The sequence below is a fragment of the Dipodascopsis tothii genome, assembly GCF_038497935.1.
Source record: "Dipodascopsis tothii strain CBS 759.85 unplaced genomic scaffold V1510scaffold_9, whole genome shotgun sequence".
NCBI lineage: Eukaryota > Fungi > Ascomycota > Lipomycetes > Lipomycetales > Lipomycetaceae > Neoaidaea > Neoaidaea tothii.
In genome coordinates this window covers 365,500-384,545 of record NW_027117993.1, presented here as the reverse complement: position 1 = coordinate 384,545, position 19,046 = coordinate 365,500, and the positions used below count along the sequence as shown (strand labels likewise).

The following is a 19,046-nucleotide window of genomic DNA, read 5'->3' as shown; positions in this document are numbered from 1 at the left end:
GCGTCCCAACAGAATTCGCAAGTGGCTGTATCAAGCGCAGGCGACCGGCAAGCCAAGCGCGGCCGCGGCGGTGCGCCCGACTGCTCCGCTAGCCATCGGGTGACGAGGGCCGCCATCACCAAAAAAAATTGGGCCGGTGGCCGCACCAGACGGATTGTGCGAGAATATTTTCGGCCGCGCAGAATATTTTTAAAACCAATTCGTTCCCCTCTTCTTGCCCTCACCTCCCTGGCCTCTCTTCCCTGGTCTATCTGGCAGAAATTCGTCTGCCGTCGCAAATTCTAGTCCAGCCTCCGATCGCTTGTGTGTATCATGTCCGGAGACGCCAACGCCAAGATCACTCGGTTTGAGCCGCCGACGGCGCCCTCGTCGCCGCGGCCGACCTACCAGCTGTTCCACAACAAGACGCGTGCGTTTGTGTACGGCCTGCAGCCGCGGGCGTGCCAGGGCATGCTCGACTTTGACTTCATCTGCAAGCGCACGACGCCGTCTGTGGCAGCCATCATCTACCCGTTCGGTGGCCAGTTTGTCTCGAAGATGTACTGGGGCACTAAGGAGACTCTGCTGCCCGTGTACCAGCAGGTCGCCAAGGCGGTTGAGAAGCACCCCGACGTTGACGTTGTCGTGAACTTTGCGTCGTCTCGCTCAGTGTACTCGTCGACCATGGAGCTGCTCGAGTTCCCGCAAATTCGCGTAAGTGCCCGCAATTGGGCTCGGACGCGCGCAATTGTCCGCGATTGCGCGCGCCGGGCGATGTCCCGGCCGAAGCTGACCCCCAGACCATCGCGATCATTGCCGAAGGTGTTCCTGAGCGCCGGGCGCGCGAGATCCTGTTCCGCGCCAAGCAGAAGGGTGTCACGATCATTGGCCCGGCCACTGTCGGCGGCATCAAGCCTGGCTGCTTCAAGATCGGCAACACCGGTGGTATGATGGACAACATTGTTGCGTCTAAGCTCTACCGCCCCGGTTCGGTCGGCTACGTGTCCAAGTCGGGCGGTATGTCGAACGAGCTGAACAACATCATCTCGCAGACCACTGACGGTGTGTACGAGGGCATTGCTATCGGCGGTGACCGCTACCCTGGTACGACGTTCATCGACCACCTGCTGCGTTATGAGTCCGATCCGGCGTGCAAGATCCTTGTGCTGCTCGGCGAGGTCGGCGGTGTTGAGGAGTACCGCGTCATCGAGGCTGTCAAGAATGGCGACATCACCAAGCCCATTGTGGCTTGGGCTATCGGCACCTGCGCTTCGATGTTCACGACCGAGGTGCAGTTTGGCCACGCTGGTTCGTTCGCCAACTCGCAGCTGGAGACGGCCAAGTCCAAGAACGCGGCCATGAAGGAGGCTGGCTTCTACGTGCCCGACACGTTTGAGGACATGCCGGCCGTCCTAGCCTCGGTGTACCAGAAGCTGGTGAAGGAGGGCACGATTGTGCCTTCGCCCGAGCCGGAGCCGCCGAAAATCCCGATCGACTACGCGTGGGCTCAGGAGCTGGGCCTCATCCGCAAGCCCGCTGCGTTCATTTCGACGATCTCGGACGACCGTGGCCAGGAGCTGCTGTACGCGGGCATGCCGATCTCGGACGTGTTCAAGGAGGACATTGGCATTGGCGGTGTCATGTCACTGCTGTGGTTCCGCCGCCGCCTGCCTGACTACGCGTCCAAGTTCCTTGAGATGGTGCTGATGCTGACGGCCGACCACGGTCCGGCCGTGTCGGGTGCCATGAACACGATTATCACGACCCGTGCGGGCAAGGACCTGATCTCGTCGCTGGTGGCTGGTCTGCTGACGATCGGCGAGCGCTTTGGCGGTGCGCTGGACGGCGCGGCGAGCGAGTTCACGACGGCGTTTGACAAGGGCTTGTCCCCGCGCGACTTTGTGGACACGATGCGCAAGCAGAACAAGCTGATCCCGGGTATTGGCCACAAGATCAAGTCGCGCAACAACCCCGACTACCGTGTCGAGCTGGTCAAGGAGTATGTGCGCAAGCACTTCCCGTCGACCAAGATGCTGGACTACGCGCTGGCCGTGGAGACCGTCACGACGTCCAAGAAGGACAACCTGATTCTCAACGTCGACGGCTGCATTGCTGTCTGCTTTGTCGACCTTGTGCGCCACTGTGGCGCGTTCTCGGCTGAGGAGGCCGAGGACTACCTGCGCATGGGTGTGCTCAACGGTCTGTTTGTGCTTGGCCGGTCGATCGGTCTGATCGCGCACTACCTGGACCAGAAGAGACTGCGCACTGGTCTGTACAGACACCCGTGGGACGACATCACCTACATGCTGCCCACGCTCGACACGCTTGGAGGCAAGACCACCCGGGTTGAGGTCAACTTGTAAAAGGGATCGCTCGTATAGGTAGTGCTGCGCTGAGCGCCAAGCTGCGCTTGTTATTGAATATACTCGGTCTTGTTGAAATGTCTCGGACGATAGTGACCCGCATGCGCGTCGTGCGCTGTGCTGGCGTCATGGAGCGACGTACAGACCCGACGGGCCTGGGCCGGCCGCGGTGTGCGGCACTTATGCCCGGCGGCGTGTAGATCGATGACGCGAATTTAGGGCGGCGGCAGGGGCCAGGTCGCGGCAGCCAACGTCCGGGCACCGCGGCGCGAACGTGCGGCTGGCGCCCGGGCCGTGGACGGACCTCGGCCCGGGCGTGGCGGTGCCGCCACTGTGGCGCGACCGCCGGCAGCCTCAGGGGGTGGCATGCGCGAATTCACGCACGGCTCTGCCGGGCCCCGCGGTGCATGTAGCCAGGCCGCTGGAGCGAGCACAGCCCGCCGCCACGACAGAAGCATACAAGGCGGCCGCGGCGTGGCGCTGAGCTGCAGCTGAAGGCGTGGCGGCTGGACAGCGCGGCAATCCAGCATGATCGATCGTGAGCCCGCGCAGCCGGCCACGCGGTCTGGGCTCCAGGCCGGCCGGCGGCCAGGCCGCGTGATCCGCGCCGGCGGACCAGCGTACGCGCCGTGGTCCTGGGACGGAGCCGTAGGACGGGCGCGTGGAGGTCACGAGCGACTAGTGTGCGACGGGCGTCCGGGATCCGGCGCAGCGGGTCTGTTGGGTCGTCAGTAGGTCGAGCTGGGTCCGCCGGACTGGACTCGCGCGCGCGCGCCGCGGCCGGCTATGCGGAGCGTGTGTCTATGCTTAGCCTCTGGTATACACCCGGCGGACCGGGTCCGGGGGCGTTGTTCCGCGTCGTCTGCGGACCGAGTCCGGACCCGTGACGCGCCTCCGGGGTCGGGTGCCACCCACGGCAGTCCTTCCGCCTGACGCGCCCGGAACGACTCTGGCCGAGAGACTTCGCGGAGCGCGCACGGAAACCGACAGCGCATGCACTAGCCCTGACCAGGCTCGTGTTCTGTTTTTACGGCAATCAAACTGCCTCTTTGAGCGCTAGTCCCACGCAACCACCCTCACTTTCCCACGCTAAAAGAAACTCCGGGGGGCGACCCCCACGCGTGGGCCGACCGTTCCCCGGGTCGGGCGACGACTGGTCGGCAGCGGACACGCCGGGGTCCTATAAGACTGGCGGCTCGGACGCCGGAGCCCGTCAGCAATCAGCCAGACATAGTACTCAAGATGTCGACCGCGGAATACCTCCAGTCTATATTCTCGCTCGAGGGCAAGACTGCCCTGATCACCGGTGCCACCCGTGGCATCGGCAAGAACATGGCTCTGGCCTTGGCCAAGGCCGGCGCCGACATTATCCTCGTCCAGCGTGACGGCAAGACCGGCGTCAAGGAGGAGATTGAGGCCGTCGGACGCAAGGCCTACATCTACGAGGCTGACCTGTCGGACCGCAAGTCGGTCGGCGGCATCGTTAGCGGTGTTGAGAAGATGGGTCTCTCGATCGACATCCTGGTCAACTCGGCGGGAATCCAGCGCCGCAACCCGTCCGAGAACTTCCTCGACGAGGACTGGGACGCTGTGATCCAGGTCAACCTGACCACCGTGTTCACGCTGTGCCGTGACACCGGCAAGCACATGCTCGACCGCGGCATCAAGGGCAAGATCATTAACGTCGGCTCGCTGCAGTCGTTCCAGGGCGGCATCACCATCCCGGCGTACGCGAGCGCCAAGGGCGGTGTGGCCATGCTCACCAAGTGCATGTCCAACGACTGGCTGGCCAAGGGCATCAACGTGAACGGCATTGCGCCCGGCTACATTGCGACCGAGATGAACTCGGCGCTGATCGCGGACCCGGTCCGCTCGGAGCAGATCATGGCCCGCATTCCGGCCAAGCGCTGGGGCTCGCCGGCGGACTTTGAGGGTGTTGTCGTCTTCCTGGCGTCGCACGGCAGCGACTTCATGGGCGGCGAGATGGTGCTGGTTGACGGCGGCTGGATGGCTCGCTAAAATGTTTATAGATACAATCGGATTGGTTATAGAGTACAAGCCTACGCCGGCGGTATGAACGATGCAAAGAGTAGAGACTGGGCGAGGATCCAAGTCACCGAGTAGCGCACGATCCAGCGGCCCTCGCGGGCGCGGAAGTCGTCGCGGGCGTGGATGAGCTTGCGCCGGAGCCACCCGGGCTGGGGCCCCTTGGCGGGGACTTTGGCGTCCTGGGCCTCCTTGGACGGCAGCGGCGCGTCGCGGCTGATGCACTCGGCCGCGTACATGAAGACAAGAGGCATGCACGAGCCGATGCGGGTGACGATCTGGACGTGCCAGAAAAAGAGCGCCATGAAGCCCATGGCCGCCTGGACAATGACGTACGGCCGCATGTTCTCGATCGGCCAGTACCGGCGACACGATCGGTAGAAGAGCGTGAGCGTGGGTGCGGCGAAAAAGAAGTTGGGGATCTGCCATGTCCGCCAGTACCGCAAGAAGCCGTTGTTCCAGTAATGGCGCTGGACAAACGGAAAGATGAGCGGAATGGTAGCATCGCACCAGGGGCGGCCCGGACAGAACTCGAGGTAGGCCATGTACTGGGCTGAGAAGAACCAGAAGCCGATGAGCGAGCCGCCGACGACCGAGCTGATGATGCCGGAGATCGAGTACGACCGCATGGCCACGTAGAGATCGTAGAGGTAGATCAGTCCCCAGAGAATGCCATTGCCGCGGAGAGAGCACGAGAGGCCAAACAGCAGGCCGGCAAGGACCGGGAAGCGACGCTCGCGCAGGATCATTGCGGCAAAAGAGAGCGCGGCGAACGTGCTCTCGGAGTAGCCGGCGGACAAAAAGATGCCGGCAGGTGAGAGAACGGCCATGCAGGCCGTGACGAGCTGGAACGCCGGGCGGCTGACGACCGGAATGCGCAGGCGCGGTGCCAGGATTCCTGCGAGGTGGTACACGAGCACGACCATAAGAAAATGGCCGATGTGGGCGATCAGGACGGCCGCGATGGCGTATTCATAGACACCGCCGCCGGCGCCGGGAGCAATTCCGGCCACGGCCGACAGCACCGGCGCAATAAGATACTTGCCGGTGACGCGAATGAGACTGGTCCAGCCCCAGCCAAACGCGTACTCCTGCTCGTAAACATAGCCGCGCTCGGCGATGGCGGTGAAAAACACCGTGTCCCAGACGGTCAGACGGGCAAGCACGTACGCGATGGCGCGATGGAGCTTGCGCTGAGGCGGTGCAAAGTATCCGGGCGTGTAGCGGCCGGAATGGCCGACAGTCGAGGTGACGAAGACGTCGTCAGCCTGGGCAGGGACCGAGGTCCGGGCCGGGTCGAGAAAGATCAGCTGCGAGGATGTGTCATACTGATTGACGACGGACTGGGCGAGCAGAAACAGAGCGAGCTTGACGACGACAAAGAGGCCGGCGATGAGCTTGAGGTGCTGGCAGCGCATTGCGGCACGATGACGCAGACGTGGCAAGGTCGTCGCGGTCGATGGAGGTGGAGCGTCGGCGCGAATTAGGGGTTGGGTTGGGGCTCGCGTACCTGTTGGGGCGGTGCGCGGCGCAGGTGGCTTGCCTTGGGGGGCGGTGGGGGGCCCCAGGCCAGGGGGCGAGCGGGGGGGCACCAAAAAAAATGACACGGACAGGAATTGAACCTGCAACCCTTCGATAACCGGCGAAGATTACTGGAGTCGAAAGCTCTACCATTGAGCCACCGCATCTTAATATAGAAACAGTGTCGCGGGCACGGGATAGAAGCCGCTGGCGCAGCCTGGGATACCACGTTGCAGCCGTGGCATGTCAATAGCCACATGTAGCCGCCGCCCGCGAGGCGCGCTCTAGTAGAGGTCGTCGCCGAGGACTTGCTGCTGGTGGCCATCCAGCGGTTCGTAGTGGCTGGCCACGGCAGGCGTGAAGCCACCGCACGTTGTGCCGTCTTATAGTACATTGATAATAATACATCCCGCGCAACTCCGGCGCTTTTTGCGATTGCTAGTGTAGTGTGCGTGCGGCCCGAGCTAGTCCTTGAGTCTGGCCCAGCCCTTGGTCAGGGTGCGCTCGGCACCGCGACGCTCTCTATCCAAAACGGTGAGCAGGTCTCGCAGGACGATGCCGGGCTCCTCGCGAGCCTCACGCAGGCGGACGCCCTCCTTCTTGCCAAAGCCCGGCGAGTTCATCTGGGACTGAGCGGCGGCAGCGGGGGAGCCCGTCTGCGGCGAGGCGCCGCCGGAAGGCCCCGAGGTCATCCACGAGTACTTTGTCTTGCGGCCGCCAGACATCATGAGGGCGGCGGTGGCATTGGTGGCGCGGTGCATGACCTCCTCGGACACACCGCCCTCGCCGGGGCCGGAGGAGCCCGGCCGGCTCTCGGCGTGGCGGAGCTGGAGCTTGGCGACCTCAATCATGTGGCGCTCCTCGCGCTCCTTGTCCTTGACGGCGATCTGGCGGAGAGCCTTGGCGACATCAGACGCGTTCTTGCGCGACGAGCCGGACGCGCCCGGGATCTGGGCCGAATACCGGCGGAAGCGCGAGGCCATGGCCGTCGACGTGAGAATGTTGGACATCCACTCCTGGCAAGCGAGCGAAATGAGCAGCAGCACGTCGGGAGCCTCGCCGGCGACGTTGGACGCGGACGTGACCGCGTTCGACGGCGTGATCTCGTTCTCGGCGCAGACGCCAGCGACTACCTCGCGCAGCACGCGGATGTCCAGGAACGGCGACCGGCGGGCCTCGATGATCTGCGCGGGCAGGCTGATGCCCGCACCGAGCCCGGTCATGCTGAGCCCGGCGGTCGTCGCCGGCAGCGCCGGCAGCGCGCCCGGCCGGCCCGGGATCGAGCTCGACAGCAGCTGCTCCTCCTCGCGCAGGTCCACGCCCGCCGACAGCAGCGCGTCCGAGAAGTCGTTCGGGTCCTCCTTGGCCGGCCCCGGCACGCCCGGGGCCCCTGCAGCCGCCGCGGCCTTGCCCGGCGTGCCCGCACCAGCATAGGCCTGCGATCCCGCGCCGGCCTTGCCGACGGATCCGGCCGTGGCCGTCCGCACGGCGCCCGGCCGCTGCTGCGCGGGCGAAAACAGGCTTCCGGAGCCGCCCGGTGTCAGCACCGGCGTGCTGCCGCCCATGTGCACGCTCGGCAGCGACCCGGTGCCGACCAGCTTCGGCCGCTTGGGTGGCGACGTGGCCGCCGGCGACGACGCGGCCGACACCGTCGTGGGCGACGGCCGCTTGTTGGACTTTCCGGGCCCTCCGCCGGCCCCGCCTGCGCCTGAGCCAGCCTTTGCGTTCGGCGGCGGCGAAGACGACATTTCTGCCCGTCAGTGTTTGTCTGCGCGTGCGGCCGCGCTGGCTGCCGCCCGTGTCCCGCGCCACCTACCTCGCAGTGCGTGTGCGTCTGTCTGTGATCTGCTGGAGATTGCCCTCTGATCGATCGATGCCGATCCACACGCCCTGTGGATCCTGTCGTGGACGCCGATGGATTTTCGGCGGGTGGTGGTGAAAAAAGTCTGGTGGAGCGAGGTCACGACACCGCCAAAACAGGCGTTGCGGACGACGCGGCGCGGGTTGCGGCGGCTACGGGCGGCCACGACGCCGGCCGACGAGCGGGAACGGTGCGATGACGTGGCCGGCCATGGCGCCGACCGGCGCGGGTCGGCGCTGGATGCACGCGGCCGTGATGGCTGCGCAGGGACGCGATCGGGGTGTGAGCCGCACGGTTGGGCACGTAGTATGTACAGAAAGCGCGCGGGATCAGGCGGCCGGCGCCGGCAGCGGCTCAGCCACACGCTTGCAGGAGGCGCCGGTGGGCGCGTCTGTGGCGTCCGCGGCGTCCGTGGCGTCCGCGGCGTCCGCAGCAGTCGCGCCGGCCTCGTCCGCCGGCTCCGCCACGACCTTGACGTCCAGCATGTCGCCGCGGCGTGACGTCTCGAGCTTCATGGCCTCGCGCAGGGCCATGGTCGCGTACTGGGCGGCCGCCAGACGCATCTTGAGCACCAGCCCCAGCCGGCGGGGGCCGTCCGGAGCGGGTACATCTATCAAGCGCGCGTCGTCGGGCAAAGCCGAGTCCAGCAGGTCCAGGTCGGTCCGGACCAGCTGCTGGACCGGGTCCGCGTACGCGTGCAGCGACCACTCGACGTGCGTCGGCTTGGCAAAGACATTTCTGTAGGCGCCCGGCAGCGAGAACTCGCGGATGGACCGGCGCATGTCGTCCGGGTCGAGCCCGTCGCGGGCCATGATGGTCTTGTAGGCGTTCTTGACGATGTTGGACGGGTAGAGGACGTCGTGGCCGGGCGTGGGCAGGACAATGTCGTAGATCGAGTAGCGGCCGGCGTGGACGTCGTCGGCCGTGACGTGGACGGCCTGGACGCGCTCGGCGCCGGGCAGGACGTCCTCGAGAAGGTCGTCGTCGGCGGGGGGCGCGGCCGGCTCGTCGCGGGGGACGAGCACGATGTCGCCGGGGACGACGATGGAGCCCAGGTCCGCGATCCGGACCGACACCACCTTGTTCCAGACGTAGCTCTGGTACGCGTGCACGTACATCAGGCGGAGGTTGCGCGGGATCTGCATGACGCCGGTGAGGTAGTCCTTGGGGTTGCGCTCGAGCGCACGCAAAACGGCGGTCTCGGCGACGGCGCCGCGGGGCATGGCCGCCAGCACGTCGCGGGCGGGCGCGCCGGCCGCATAGAGCGCGCGGGCGGGCGCGCTGTCGGCCGTCGCGAGCTGCTGCGGGCTCAAGAGCGCGTCCGCGACGGCCTGCCAGTCCGCGCGCAGGATCGAGATGCCGATCTCGTGCGTCGACACCGAGAACGTGCCGAAGCGCTGCATGCCAAAGTAGTTGATGAAGCCGTTGGCCTTGAGGTTCGACAGCGCGGCGTCGACGCGCGCACGCACGTACGGCTCGTACGCGGCGTCGTCGGCCGGCGGCACGGGCTCGGCGCCGGCGGCGAGCTCGAGCGCGTCGACGACGGGCTCGACGTCACGGATCGTGATGTGGAACTCGTTGCCGAGCAGGTCGCCGAGACCGAGCTTGGCCGGCGCGTACTTAAAGTCCGAGAGCACCACGTCGCGGAACGCGCGGTTCAGCGACACCATGCGGTCGATGGGCGTCTCGGCAATGCAGACGCGCTGGACGGTCACGCCGCGGCGGTCCTTGGTTCCGGCGAACGAGACCGCCTTCGGGTGCTTGCGCAGGAGCCGGCAGATCATGTTGGCGGCCTCCATGGTCTCGCGGTTCTCCTTGTAGAGCGTGAAGTGGAGGAACTTGGTGCGCTCGCCGGCGGCCTGGACGACCTCCTTGTCGACGCGGTTGCGACGGCCGCCGCGGCGATTGCCGGCCGGCGCGCGCGCGGCCCGCGAGAAGATGAACGTGTTGGTGGCCGACGTCTTGGACTCGACCGCGCCGCCGTACGCGGCGCGGACGAGCTTGTGGACCTCGGTGCGGGCGTCCTTGTCGTCCATGACGAGCGTCGTCTCGTGGCGGCCGTGGCCCTTGGCGGCGATCTCGCGCAGCGCAGCCGTGCACTCGGCGCCAAACTTGTCGCTGAGCGCGGTCTCGGCCGCGGCGTCGGCCACGACGACCTTTTCTTCCTTGGCAGCGGCCTCGGCGGCCTCCTTGGCCTCGGCAGACTCCTCCGGCTGGGACGGGCGCGACCGCAGGTGCACCACGTCGCCCGTCAGCGTGATCTCGTTCACGAGAAAGTCCGTGTAGCGCTGCTTGAGCGTGCCGCGGAACCCGCTGTGCGGCGAGAGGTACAGCGTGATGCCGACGTCGGTCTCGGCAATGCCCTTTTCGGGGTCCGCCGCGCCGGCGGACGAGCCCGCAGTCGAGTCAGCGGCCGGCGCGACGTCGGCGACGGGCTGGGCGGGCGGCGCGGCAGCGGCAGCCGCCGTGTCGTCGTCCAGACGGACTTTTTTGGTCGGACGGTCCTGGTCGAGCGTCATACTTTGGATCGGGTCTGTGGGTCGGGTGTGGCGCGCACGTGGGCCGCGGTGACCTTGTTGTGTAGAGCAGGGTGCGGCAGATGTGCCGGTGCCGTCTGATCTGGGCGGGCGGGCGGCTGCTGTGAATTGTCGGCGACGTGGATGTGCGTGGATGGGCTCGGGTGCGTCGAAAATTTGCTAAAGTACGCTGGGAGCGATCTGGGGTGACCGCACGCCGCACGCCGTGCGGCTCACGTGCGCGGCCGGCCCCGCCAAACGCCGGGCGCCTCGACGGCCGCGCCAGAAGCGGCGCGCCGACGGCGATTCCAGAGGCGCTGTCGGGCAACGGGGCCGCGCGGCGTGCGGCAGACGAGCCGCATGGCGTGCGGCTCACCGCCGTCGCCCGCGTCTACGGGTCGGCCGCAGCCGCCGTGGCGGTGCAGCCAGCCACCGGCCGGCGCGCGAGCCGCACCGCGTGCGGCGCATACAGAAAGCGTGTATATTCCTACTTGGACTTGGCCGTCGCCGCGCCCGTGCGCGCGCGCTCCTCAATGTCAAACAGCGCCAGCGTCTGCGCAGCGCGCACCATCTGGATGACGTTCAGCACCTGCTTGAAGAACCAGATCGGGAAGGTCGTCACGGCCAGGATGGTCTTGTACGACAGCGGGATGCCGAAGAGGTAGCCTGGAGTCAGCGCCGAGGTCACGTGATCACGCGTGAGCCGCACCGCGTGCGGCACTTACCTAGGTGCGGCGGCGAGCGCAGCGGGAACGACGCCAGGTACAGCGCCACAAAGAACAGCTCGTTCGCGGCGCACACGACGAACAGCACGCGCGTGTTGGTGTAGTAGAGCGACAGCAGCCGACTGCTCTCCTTCTCGACCTTCTTGTGCGAGCCGGCGCCGGTGGACAGCATGGCCACCATGTGCATGTAGTGCGACGCCAGGTCCAGCGAGACCAGGAACTGGAAGAAGATGGCGTAGGTCGGGTACGCGCAGCACAGGAAGCAGATCAGCGACGACGTCGTGCACCGGTCGGTGACCATGTCCAGCACCGCGCCGAACTTGGTCGACTGCCCGTACTTGCGCGCGGCAGCACCGTCGAACGCGTCCAGCAGGCACGACACCGAGTACAGCCACGTGCAGACCTTGGGGTGGTATCGCATGACCGCGATGGAGGCCATCGCGAGCACGACCCGCGAGTAGCCGATCAGGTTCGGGATGAACAGGAAGATGTCACGGGTCGTCTCGGTCGTGACCGGACCGGACGAGCGCGTCTTGGGGGGGACCATGGTGGCACGGCCGGGGACAGTTGAATGTAGGCCGGGACGGTGGCGCGGGCGGCACGGGGACGGCGGCACGGCTGCGGGGCGCTCGGGGGAAAGACCGGACGATGGCCGCGGGAGAGCGAGGACGGGGAGACGCGACGGCCGGCGGATGGCGGGCAGGAGGATGGAGGAACAGGCCAGAGAAGCCGGGCGAGATAGCAGAGTGGGCGCGGCGCGCGCGCGCCGCGCGGCGGTGCGGCTGGGGCACAAGCGCGACGCCGCGCGCGTGTTATGCACAAACTCACCGCCAGAAAAAATTGTGGAGCTCGGGCCGGCGCCGACACGGCTTCCGCACAGAACAAGGTAGGCCGGCAGCGCAGCCGGCCGGCTCTGCGCCAGCGGGCGCCGCGGCCGGGCCGGCCGCCGCCGCCGCGCGCGGGCGGCCGCCCCCAGGCGCATTCGCTGACCGCCAGGCGCTCTTCTCGTCCTCCAATGGCCTCCGAATTCTCGCTGGCCTCCGCCGTCCGCTACGAGCCGTCGCTGATGCCGGCCGGCATGGACTACGCCGCGGCCCGGCGCGAGCTCTGTCCGGACGTGTTCTTCCTCTTCACGCGGCACGTGGCGCGGCTGCAGCACGCGCAGCAGCACTTTGGCTGGATCGGCCCCGGGCTGGTCGAGCCCAAGCAGCTCCTGGCAGCGCTCTACGGCGAGCTCGGCGACTGCGACGGCACTGTGCCGCACCGGCTGCGCGTGCTGCTCGGGCAGGACGGGCGGCTGGCGATCGAGCACACGGTGCCGGCGCCCGTCCGGGTCTCGCTCGACATGTTTTCGGGCACGCGCGCCAACAACGGCGGCGAGCCCGAGTGGCTGGTGTATCTCGACCGCGGGCAGACGCCGCAGGGCGACTTCACGCGGTTCAAGACCACCAACCGCGACGTCTACACGGCGGCGCGCGAGCGCACGCTCGCCGGCAAGGACCCCAACGGCGGGCGGGCCGAGGTGATCGTGTTCAACGACGCCGACGAGGCCACGGAGGGCACGCTCACGAACGTCGCGTTCTGGCGCGGCGGCCAGTGGGTCACGCCCGCCGTCGACGACGTCGGCGGGCTCATCGGCATCGTCCGCACGGAGCTCCTCGCGCGCGGCGACATCGTCGAGGCGGCCGCGCCCATCACGCGCGCGTCGATCGCCGCCGGCGACCGCGTGCTCATGTTCAACGGCGTGCAGGGCGCCGTCGCCGGGCGGGTGGTGGCGTAGCGAATATCATTACTATCATGAGGCGTTCCAGACGTTCAGTATTTCACAAACGGGTAGGCCGCGCCGTCGCCCCGCGGGTCCGAGCCGGCCGAGTGCAGGACCTCGCCCGACTCCTGCTTGGTCAGGCGGATGAACTGGCCGCGGCCAAAGAGCGGGTCGTACGGCTTCTGGACCTTGATCACGTGTCCCAGCTTCTTCAGGCCCTCGATGGTCTCCGGGGCCATGGACGCCTCGACGTTGACGTCGGTCAGCGTCTGGCCGTCGACGATCGGGCCCGGCGTGATGCAGATGCGCGGCGAGTCGAGCGCCTTCTGCGGGTCGAGCCCGAAGACGACGTGGTTGAGGAAGACCTGGAGGTGGCCCTGCGGCTGCATGAAGCCGCCCATGACGCCGAACGCCGCGTAGATCGCGTCGTCCTTGGTGATCATGGCCGGGATGATGGTGTGGTACGGGCGCTTGCCGCCCTCGATCGTGTTGAGCATGCCGGGCAGCAGCGAGAAGTTGACGCCGCGGTTCTGGAGGACCCAGCCGGACTGGTCGGGGACGATGCCGGTGCCGAACATGCCCGCGCACGAGTTGATGAACGAGCACGCGTTGCCCTCCGAGTCCGTGACCGAGAGGTAGACCGTGTCGGACTGGTTGGCGGTCTTGGGGACGCCGGGCGCGTAGACGGGGTTGGCCTTGGCCGCGTCAAAGAGCGCGGCGCGCGACTGGAGGTACTCGGGCGTGAGCATCGCGGCCACCGGCACGTCGACCTTCTCGGGGTCCGCCACGTAGTACTCGCCGTCGCGGAACGCCATCTTGAGCGTCTCGATCACGACGTGCAGGTACTCGGGCGAGTTGTGCTTCCACTGCTCGACCGGCGGGATCGTGCCGGCGGCGAGCAGCTCGCGGACGGTGCCGAGCGCGAGCAGCGCCAGCAGGCCCTGGCCGCCGGGCGGGCACTCCCACAGCGTGTGGCCCATGAAGTCGAGCGAGATGGGCTCGACGAACGACGTCGTGTGCTCCTTGAGGTCGCTGAGCTCGAGGAAGCCGCCCTTGTCCTGGACGGCCTTGACGATGCGCTCGGCGACGACGCCCTCGTAGAAGCCCGGCTTGCCCTTCTCGGCGATCAGCTTGAGCGTGTCGGCGAAGTACTGGTTCTTCCAGATGTCGCCGGTCTGGGGCGTGGTCCCGTCGGCCTTGAACAGGTCCTTGGCGTTGTCCGACCCGGCCTTGAGGATGTTCTGGCCGCGGTACCACAGCGACGCCGAGATCTCCGAGATCGGCGCGCCGTTCTCGGCGTACGAGATCGCGGGCTTGAGCACGTCCGCGATCGTCACCTTGCCGGAGCCCCACTCGGCGATCGAGTCGCACCACGCGGCCGGGCCGCCGGGCACGGTCACGCAGTGGACCGAGTTGGGCGCCAGCTTCGGCCGGCCCGACACGCCGCGGGCCGCGAGCGCCTCGAGCGACACGGCCTTGGCCGCCCGGCCCGAGCCGTTCATGCCCTTGAGCGTGTTGGTCTTGGCGTCGTGGAAGAGCGCGAAGGCGTCGCCGCCGGGCGACGTCATGGCCGGCTCGAAGAACGCGAGCGCGGCGGCCGTCGCCACCGCGGCGTCGACGGCGTTGCCGCCCTGCTCGAGGATCTTCAGGCCCGCGGCGGCAGCCAGCGGCTGCGTGCACGAGACAATGCCATGCTTGGAGTGGACGACGGACCGGCGCGAGCTGAATTCTGCTGTCAGCGGGCCCTGCGTGGCACTTACTCAGCTGCTTCGAGTCGTCAACGGAGAGGTATTCCTGGTCGAGGGACATGGCCATAACAGTGTGCGGAGCGCGCGGTGGGGAATTGGGCGCTGCCCGAGTATTATACCCGCCGGGTCGACGACTCGGGTCTAACGTCGGACGCGCTACCTAGTGTCGAGCCTATCGGTCCCATTGTCGCCCCGCTGCGGCCACACGCCGGCCGGCGCCGACTCGCGCGGCCTGGCTCGCCGCCCGCCCGCGGCTCCACTGCTGGCCCGGGTAGGGTCGGCTGCTGGCGCACGCCGGCCGCCCGGGTCGCTGACCTGACCCGCAACGTCGGAAGGTCCGGGGATTGTCCCACCGCCAAACCTTAACTACGGGTACCTTATCGCGACCCACCCGGCCCGGTGGCTGGCGCCGGCACCGGCGAGACGACGGACGGCGAGGACGACGGGCGCGGGGGGAGGCGGGTGCGCGGCAGGACGGGCCCGGGGACCGCCGACGCGGGTACGACCGGCTACGCGGGTCGCCGGCGGGTCGCCGGCGGGTACGGGCGGCTACGCCGATACCCGGATTAGCGCCGCACGGCGCGGCGGGCGAGCCGCACCACGTGCGGCTCGCGCTGCGCCTGCCGGCCGTGGCGGTGCAGAGCGCCGGCAGGGCGCCCGCGGCTATACCTTCGGCCGCCGTGCCCGCCCGAACGGCAGCCGCCTCGACGTCGCTGCCGGAGGCTCACCAGGACGCACGAGCCTCCGGCGGCGACTCCGTCGAGGGTGGCTGCCCTTCGGGCAGGTGTGGCGCATGCCGCGGGCGGCTATACGTATGACCGCCCGTGCCCTGCCCGAAGGGCAGCCACCCTCGACGGAGTCGCCGCCGGAGGCTCCCCAGGACGCACGAGCCTCCGCGCCAGCCGCTGCCGGCCTGCCCGAAGGACCGCCGCCTCGGCGACCGCGGCTGTGGATCGGCGGGTGGTGGCCGGGTGCTCGCGGCGAGTCACGTGAGCGAGCACATATTTTCGCGCGGCCGCGGATCGGACGTCAACCATGTTTCGACCGCTGCGGAGAGCGTTGCCGGCCCGGGCGGCGCTGGCGACACGGACGTGGGTGCGCGGCGCGGCCCGGCTGCATCCGCTGCTGCTGGGCAAGGCGCGGGAACTGGAGCGCGAGCACGCGAGCCTGGCAACGGCGCTCGCAGATGGCAGCGCGTACGATCCGGCGCAGGCCACCAAGTTTGCGCGGCTCGAGTCGGTCGTGCACCATCTGCGAGCGTACGAGGGCCTCGTGGAGACCGTCGGGGAGCTCGAGCAGATGCTCGGGGACGCCGCGCTCAAGGCCGAGGCCGAGGCGGAGCTCGAGGAGACCGAGACCAGCCTGGACGGCGCCGTCGGCCGGCTGGAGGGCCTGCTGGTGCCGGCACACCCGTTTGCCGACATGCCGTGCCTGCTCGAGCTGCGGCCCGGCGTCGGCGGGTCCGAGGCCGCGCTGTTTGCCAAGGACCTGCTGGACATGTATCTGGCGTACTGCGCGCTGCAGCGGTGGCCCACGCAGGTGCTGTCGATCACCAAGGTGCCGTCGTCCGGCGGCGCCGAGGGCATCTCGGAGGCCGTGCTGGTCGTCGAGCAGGTCGGCGCGTACGCGCGGCTGCAGTACGAGGGCGGCATCCACCGCGTCCAGCGCGTGCCCGAGACCGAGACCAAGGGCCGCGTGCACACGTCGACCGCGGCCGTGATCGTGCTCCCCCAGATCGAGGCGGCCGAGGACGAGGGCGAGCGCGCGTTCGCGCCCGGCGAGGTCCGCATCGACGTGATGCGCGCGCGTGGCGCCGGCGGCCAGCACGTCAACACGACCGACTCGGCCGTCCGGCTGACGCACATCCCGACGGGCATCGTGGTGTCGATGCAGGACGACCGGTCGCAGCACAAGAACAAGGCCAAGGCGTTCATGATTCTGCGCGCGCGCCTGGCCGAGAAAGAGCGTGTCGAGCGCGCGGCGAAAGAGCGCTCTGCGCGCACGTCCCAGGTGACCACCACCGACCGCAGCGACAAGATCCGGACATACAACTACCAGCAGAACCGCATCACGGACCACCGCTGCGGGTTCTCGCTCTACGACCTGACGGGGTGCATGGCCGGCGAGTCCTTGGACACGCTGGTCGACCACGTGGACGCGTGGGCCCGCCAGGAGGCTGTGCGCCAGATCGTGGGCTAGCCATGTAAATAGTTGTACATAGCCTGTGGCATTATATTAATAGCTTTTGGGAGTTCTGCGGCTATATGGGCGCAGGAGCGCGGTGCGGCTATATGCGGCTATATGGCAGGTCCGGCAGCGGCCCGACGGCCGCCGGGCTCGCGGTGGCGGTGCACAGCCGAGCGGCGGCCCGCACATAGCCGCATATAGCCGCCCGCGCGCCGCGCGTGGCGGTGCGGCGCGCCGCGTGGCGCAGGCGCGCTCACTGCAGCTGGCCCAGCTCGGTCAGCTCGTCCACAAACTGCGCCGGCGTGACGAGCTGGGTGCTGCCGTAGACCACGCGCTTGCCCGAGCGGCGCGCAAACTCCTGCAGGTTGCCGTACTCCAGGTAGTTGCCGCCGCCGACGGTGAAGACGACGGCCTCGTTGTAGGCCTGGCGGCGCGGCGGCCGCGACGAGCCGCCGCGGGAGATCTTGGGGTCAAAGTAGAGGTAGTCGTCGGTGGTGGCGTTGCCGGCGTTGGGGTCCATGAGCGACTCGACGAGCTTGGTCACGGTCAGGTCCTTGCGGGAGGGCAGGAAGTTCTTGACGCCCGAGATGAGGTTCTCAAAGCCCGAGGACAGGCCGCCGTCCTTGAGCTTGCCGGTCAGCCGGTTGGAGAACGAGCCCAGGCCGCGCAGGATGTTGTCGGCGGCCGGGTTGGGCTGCACCGGCGTGGACGCGCCGGTCATCATGGTCATCCGGGTGATCTCGCGCACGCGCTTGACAAAGGCCAGGGCGGCCACGTCGCAGCCCTGGGCGACGAGCGCGCGCTCAAAGTCGGCCATGTCGGCCGCCGAGACGGCCGAGTCCAGCGAGATGTAGTAGATCAGGAACAGGCGCAGCTTGTCGACCGGGTCCTTGCGCTCGGGGTCGTTGATGGCCTCGAGGATGGCCTGCTTGTTCTGGCGGGTGATGGACTCCTCCATCTGGAAGAGCGTGTCCAGGCCGCGGTCCTTGATGCCCTGCAGCAGCGCGGTGGCGATGTTCATGTGCATGTCGAGCGTCTGCTTGCGCGCAGTCAGCTCGGGCAGCGCCGTGATGGCCGTCTTGAGGTGGGCCGCGTTCGCGCCCAGGTCCATCTGGTTGACGTCCTCGATCGAGTTCACGCCCGTGGCCGACGTGATCTCGCTCGTGTCCTGCTTGTACTTGGTGAGCTCGGCGTCGATGTCCTCGGCGACCTGCGGGAACGGCGTCATCGAGTTGCGCTCCCAGAAAAAGTCCTTGGGGTCGAGGTCGTAGCCCTTCTTGGAGACGCGGCCGGACGCGTCGTCGGTGACGTCGACGCGGATCCGGTTGAGCTTGAGGTCGAGCACGTCGTGGATCAGGCACTGGTACGTCCACGAGTGCGACAGCATCGGGATCAGGTCGATGTTGCGGTCGAGCACGACCAGCACCGGCCGCGGGCCCGTGCCCGCCGGCGCGTCGCTGTTGTTGAGCACAAAGTCGCGCAGCCGCTGGTCCAGCTTCTGCGCGATCATCTCGGCCGCGTTGCCGCGCGGGCACCGGATGATCGGGATCTCGCCGAGCGTGACCACGACCGAGAACAGCCCGGCCACGACCCGGTCGATCACCGACTCGATCTCGGCGTCCTGGACCTTCGGGCTCGACAGCGTCACGTACACCTTCTCCAGGCTCAGGTTGAACGCGTCCGGCTCGGTCACGATGAAGTTCAGGTACTGGTCGTACACCTGGCCGATCATGCCCGCCGTCGCGCTGCACTGCGCCGCAAAGTCCTCGAGCAGCGCGCGGGGGATCGACGACAGGAAGTTGACGTAGAGCGTCTCGTACAGGCCGCCCGCCAGGTCCGCGCCGATCCGCTTCACGTTCTCCGCCGTCGGTGCCACCAGGTAGATCGCCGGCACGTCCGGGATCGGGTACCGGTCCGAGTGCAGCAGCATGTGCACCGTCACCCCGTTCTGCCGTCAGCGCGCCCCGCCCGCCACGTACCTGGAACAGGTCGTTCACCCGCAGCACGCTCGAGATCACATCCTGGCCAAACTTGTCAAACACCAGCACCTTCCATATCGGGTCCTCGTCCTTCTCGGTCTTGTCCGTCGGCGACCCGCCATCCGCCGTCCCGTCGCCCTTGTCCTTGTTCAGGTTCAACAGCCGCTCGATCGCCGCCACCTGGCACTGCCGCAGCGTGCGCCGCCGGATTGCGGGCCCGCCCACTGCCGTCGCCATCTTTCTCAATTGGCCTGGTCTAGAAGCGCCCACCGATCCGAATCCGCCGTGATACCGACCGATCAATCGTCTGCGCCTGGCCTGCTCGTGACTGCCGCGATCGGGATGGAAAGGGGCTG

The 19,046-nt window shown here is 67.8% G+C and overlaps 10 protein-coding genes and 1 non-coding gene across 11 annotated transcripts; 4 read left to right on the top strand and 7 right to left on the bottom strand.

Annotated features, from left to right (window-relative positions):
- The first annotated feature begins 75 nt into the window (after window positions 1–75).
- Window positions 76–2,420, top strand: V1510DRAFT_414545 (citrate synthase-like protein). The gene is made up of 2 exons (XM_066933447.1): window positions 76–693; window positions 780–2,420. The coding sequence occupies exons 1-2, from the start codon at window positions 313–315 to the stop codon at window positions 2,340–2,342; spliced, it is 1,944 nt and encodes a 647-aa protein (XP_066789983.1). The 5' UTR covers window positions 76–312; the 3' UTR covers window positions 2,343–2,420.
- A 1,164-nt stretch (window positions 2,421–3,584) lies between these two features.
- On the top strand, window positions 3,585–4,361 carry V1510DRAFT_363021 (uncharacterized protein; the record flags this gene model as incomplete). The annotated part of the gene is made up of 1 exon (XM_066931113.1): window positions 3,585–4,361. The coding sequence occupies one exon, from the start codon at window positions 3,585–3,587 to the stop codon at window positions 4,359–4,361; it is 777 nt and encodes a 258-aa protein (XP_066789982.1).
- V1510DRAFT_414542 (GPI mannosyltransferase 2) lies at window positions 4,332–5,854 on the bottom strand. Its single transcript, XM_066933446.1, has one exon. The coding sequence runs from the start codon at window positions 5,804–5,806 to the stop codon at window positions 4,403–4,405; it is 1,404 nt and encodes a 467-aa protein (XP_066789981.1). The 5' UTR covers window positions 5,807–5,854; the 3' UTR covers window positions 4,332–4,402.
- A 135-nt stretch (window positions 5,855–5,989) lies between these two features.
- V1510DRAFT_t88 lies at window positions 5,990–6,076 on the bottom strand. Its single transcript has one exon. It is a non-coding gene; the product is annotated as a tRNA-Trp (tRNA).
- A 209-nt stretch (window positions 6,077–6,285) lies between these two features.
- V1510DRAFT_414540 (transcription initiation factor TFIID component TAF4 family-domain-containing protein) lies at window positions 6,286–7,581 on the bottom strand. Its single transcript, XM_066933445.1, has one exon. It carries the CDS (start codon window positions 7,472–7,474, stop codon window positions 6,374–6,376), a length of 1,101 nt encoding a protein of 366 aa, XP_066789980.1. The 5' UTR covers window positions 7,475–7,581; the 3' UTR covers window positions 6,286–6,373.
- A 518-nt stretch (window positions 7,582–8,099) lies between these two features.
- Window positions 8,100–10,289, bottom strand: V1510DRAFT_363233 (pseudouridine synthase; the record flags this gene model as incomplete). The annotated part of the gene is made up of 2 exons (XM_066931120.1): window positions 8,100–9,278; window positions 9,315–10,289. The coding sequence occupies 2 exons, from the start codon at window positions 10,287–10,289 to the stop codon at window positions 8,100–8,102; spliced, it is 2,154 nt and encodes a 717-aa protein (XP_066789979.1).
- Window positions 10,290–10,753: 464 nt separating this feature from the next.
- On the bottom strand, window positions 10,754–11,781 carry V1510DRAFT_376178 (CDP-alcohol phosphatidyltransferase-domain-containing protein). Its single transcript, XM_066931558.1, has 2 exons — window positions 11,012–11,781; window positions 10,754–10,952 (listed from the first exon to the last, which is right to left on the bottom strand). The coding sequence occupies exons 1-2, from the start codon at window positions 11,556–11,558 to the stop codon at window positions 10,774–10,776; spliced, it is 726 nt and encodes a 241-aa protein (XP_066789978.1). The 5' UTR covers window positions 11,559–11,781; the 3' UTR covers window positions 10,754–10,773.
- V1510DRAFT_392382 (aminotransferase class IV-domain-containing protein) lies at window positions 11,781–12,791 on the top strand (the record flags this gene model as incomplete). Its single annotated transcript, XM_066931794.1, is given in 3 exon segments — window positions 11,781–11,897; window positions 12,008–12,152; window positions 12,172–12,791. 3 exon segments carry the CDS (start codon window positions 11,826–11,828, stop codon window positions 12,789–12,791), a joined length of 837 nt encoding a protein of 278 aa, XP_066789977.1. The 5' UTR covers window positions 11,781–11,825.
- V1510DRAFT_414534 (nucleophile aminohydrolase) lies at window positions 12,781–14,672 on the bottom strand. The gene is made up of 2 exons (XM_066933444.1): window positions 14,537–14,672; window positions 12,781–14,505 (listed from the first exon to the last, which is right to left on the bottom strand). Exons 1-2 carry the CDS (start codon window positions 14,589–14,591, stop codon window positions 12,827–12,829), a joined length of 1,734 nt encoding a protein of 577 aa, XP_066789976.1. The 5' UTR covers window positions 14,592–14,672; the 3' UTR covers window positions 12,781–12,826.
- A 713-nt stretch (window positions 14,673–15,385) lies between these two features.
- On the top strand, window positions 15,386–16,901 carry V1510DRAFT_414532 (uncharacterized protein). The gene has a single exon (XM_066933443.1). The coding sequence runs from the start codon at window positions 15,560–15,562 to the stop codon at window positions 16,721–16,723; it is 1,164 nt and encodes a 387-aa protein (XP_066789975.1). The 5' UTR covers window positions 15,386–15,559; the 3' UTR covers window positions 16,724–16,901.
- A 63-nt stretch (window positions 16,902–16,964) lies between these two features.
- V1510DRAFT_362945 (Sec1-like protein) lies at window positions 16,965–18,927 on the bottom strand (the record flags this gene model as incomplete). The annotated part of the gene is made up of 2 exons (XM_066931111.1): window positions 16,965–18,659; window positions 18,691–18,927. The coding sequence occupies 2 exons, from the start codon at window positions 18,925–18,927 to the stop codon at window positions 16,965–16,967; spliced, it is 1,932 nt and encodes a 643-aa protein (XP_066789974.1).
- Window positions 18,928–19,046: the final 119 nt, after the last annotated feature.

Coding starts and splice junctions, on each gene's coding strand:
- V1510DRAFT_376178 (XM_066931558.1), bottom strand. CDS start 11,558: ATGGTCCCCCCCAAGACGCGCTCGTCCGGTCCGGTCACGACCGAGACG. Junction 10,953..11,011: donor GCGCTCGCCGCCGCACCTAG/GTAAGTGCCGCA, acceptor CGCTGACTCCAG/GCTACCTCTTCGGCATCCCG.
- V1510DRAFT_414545 (XM_066933447.1), top strand. CDS start 313: ATGTCCGGAGACGCCAACGCCAAGATCACTCGGTTTGAGCCGCCGACG. Junction 694..779: donor TCGAGTTCCCGCAAATTCGC/GTAAGTGCCCGC, acceptor GCTGACCCCCAG/ACCATCGCGATCATTGCCGA.
- V1510DRAFT_414534 (XM_066933444.1), bottom strand. CDS start 14,591: ATGGCCATGTCCCTCGACCAGGAATACCTCTCCGTTGACGACTCGAAG. Junction 14,506..14,536: donor TGACGACTCGAAGCAGCTGA/GTAAGTGCCACG, acceptor CGCTGACAGCAG/AATTCAGCTCGCGCCGGTCC.
- V1510DRAFT_414532 (XM_066933443.1), top strand. CDS start 15,560: ATGTTTCGACCGCTGCGGAGAGCGTTGCCGGCCCGGGCGGCGCTGGCG.
- V1510DRAFT_414540 (XM_066933445.1), bottom strand. CDS start 7,474: ATGGGCGGCAGCACGCCGGTGCTGACACCGGGCGGCTCCGGAAGCCTG.
- V1510DRAFT_414542 (XM_066933446.1), bottom strand. CDS start 5,806: ATGCGCTGCCAGCACCTCAAGCTCATCGCCGGCCTCTTTGTCGTCGTC.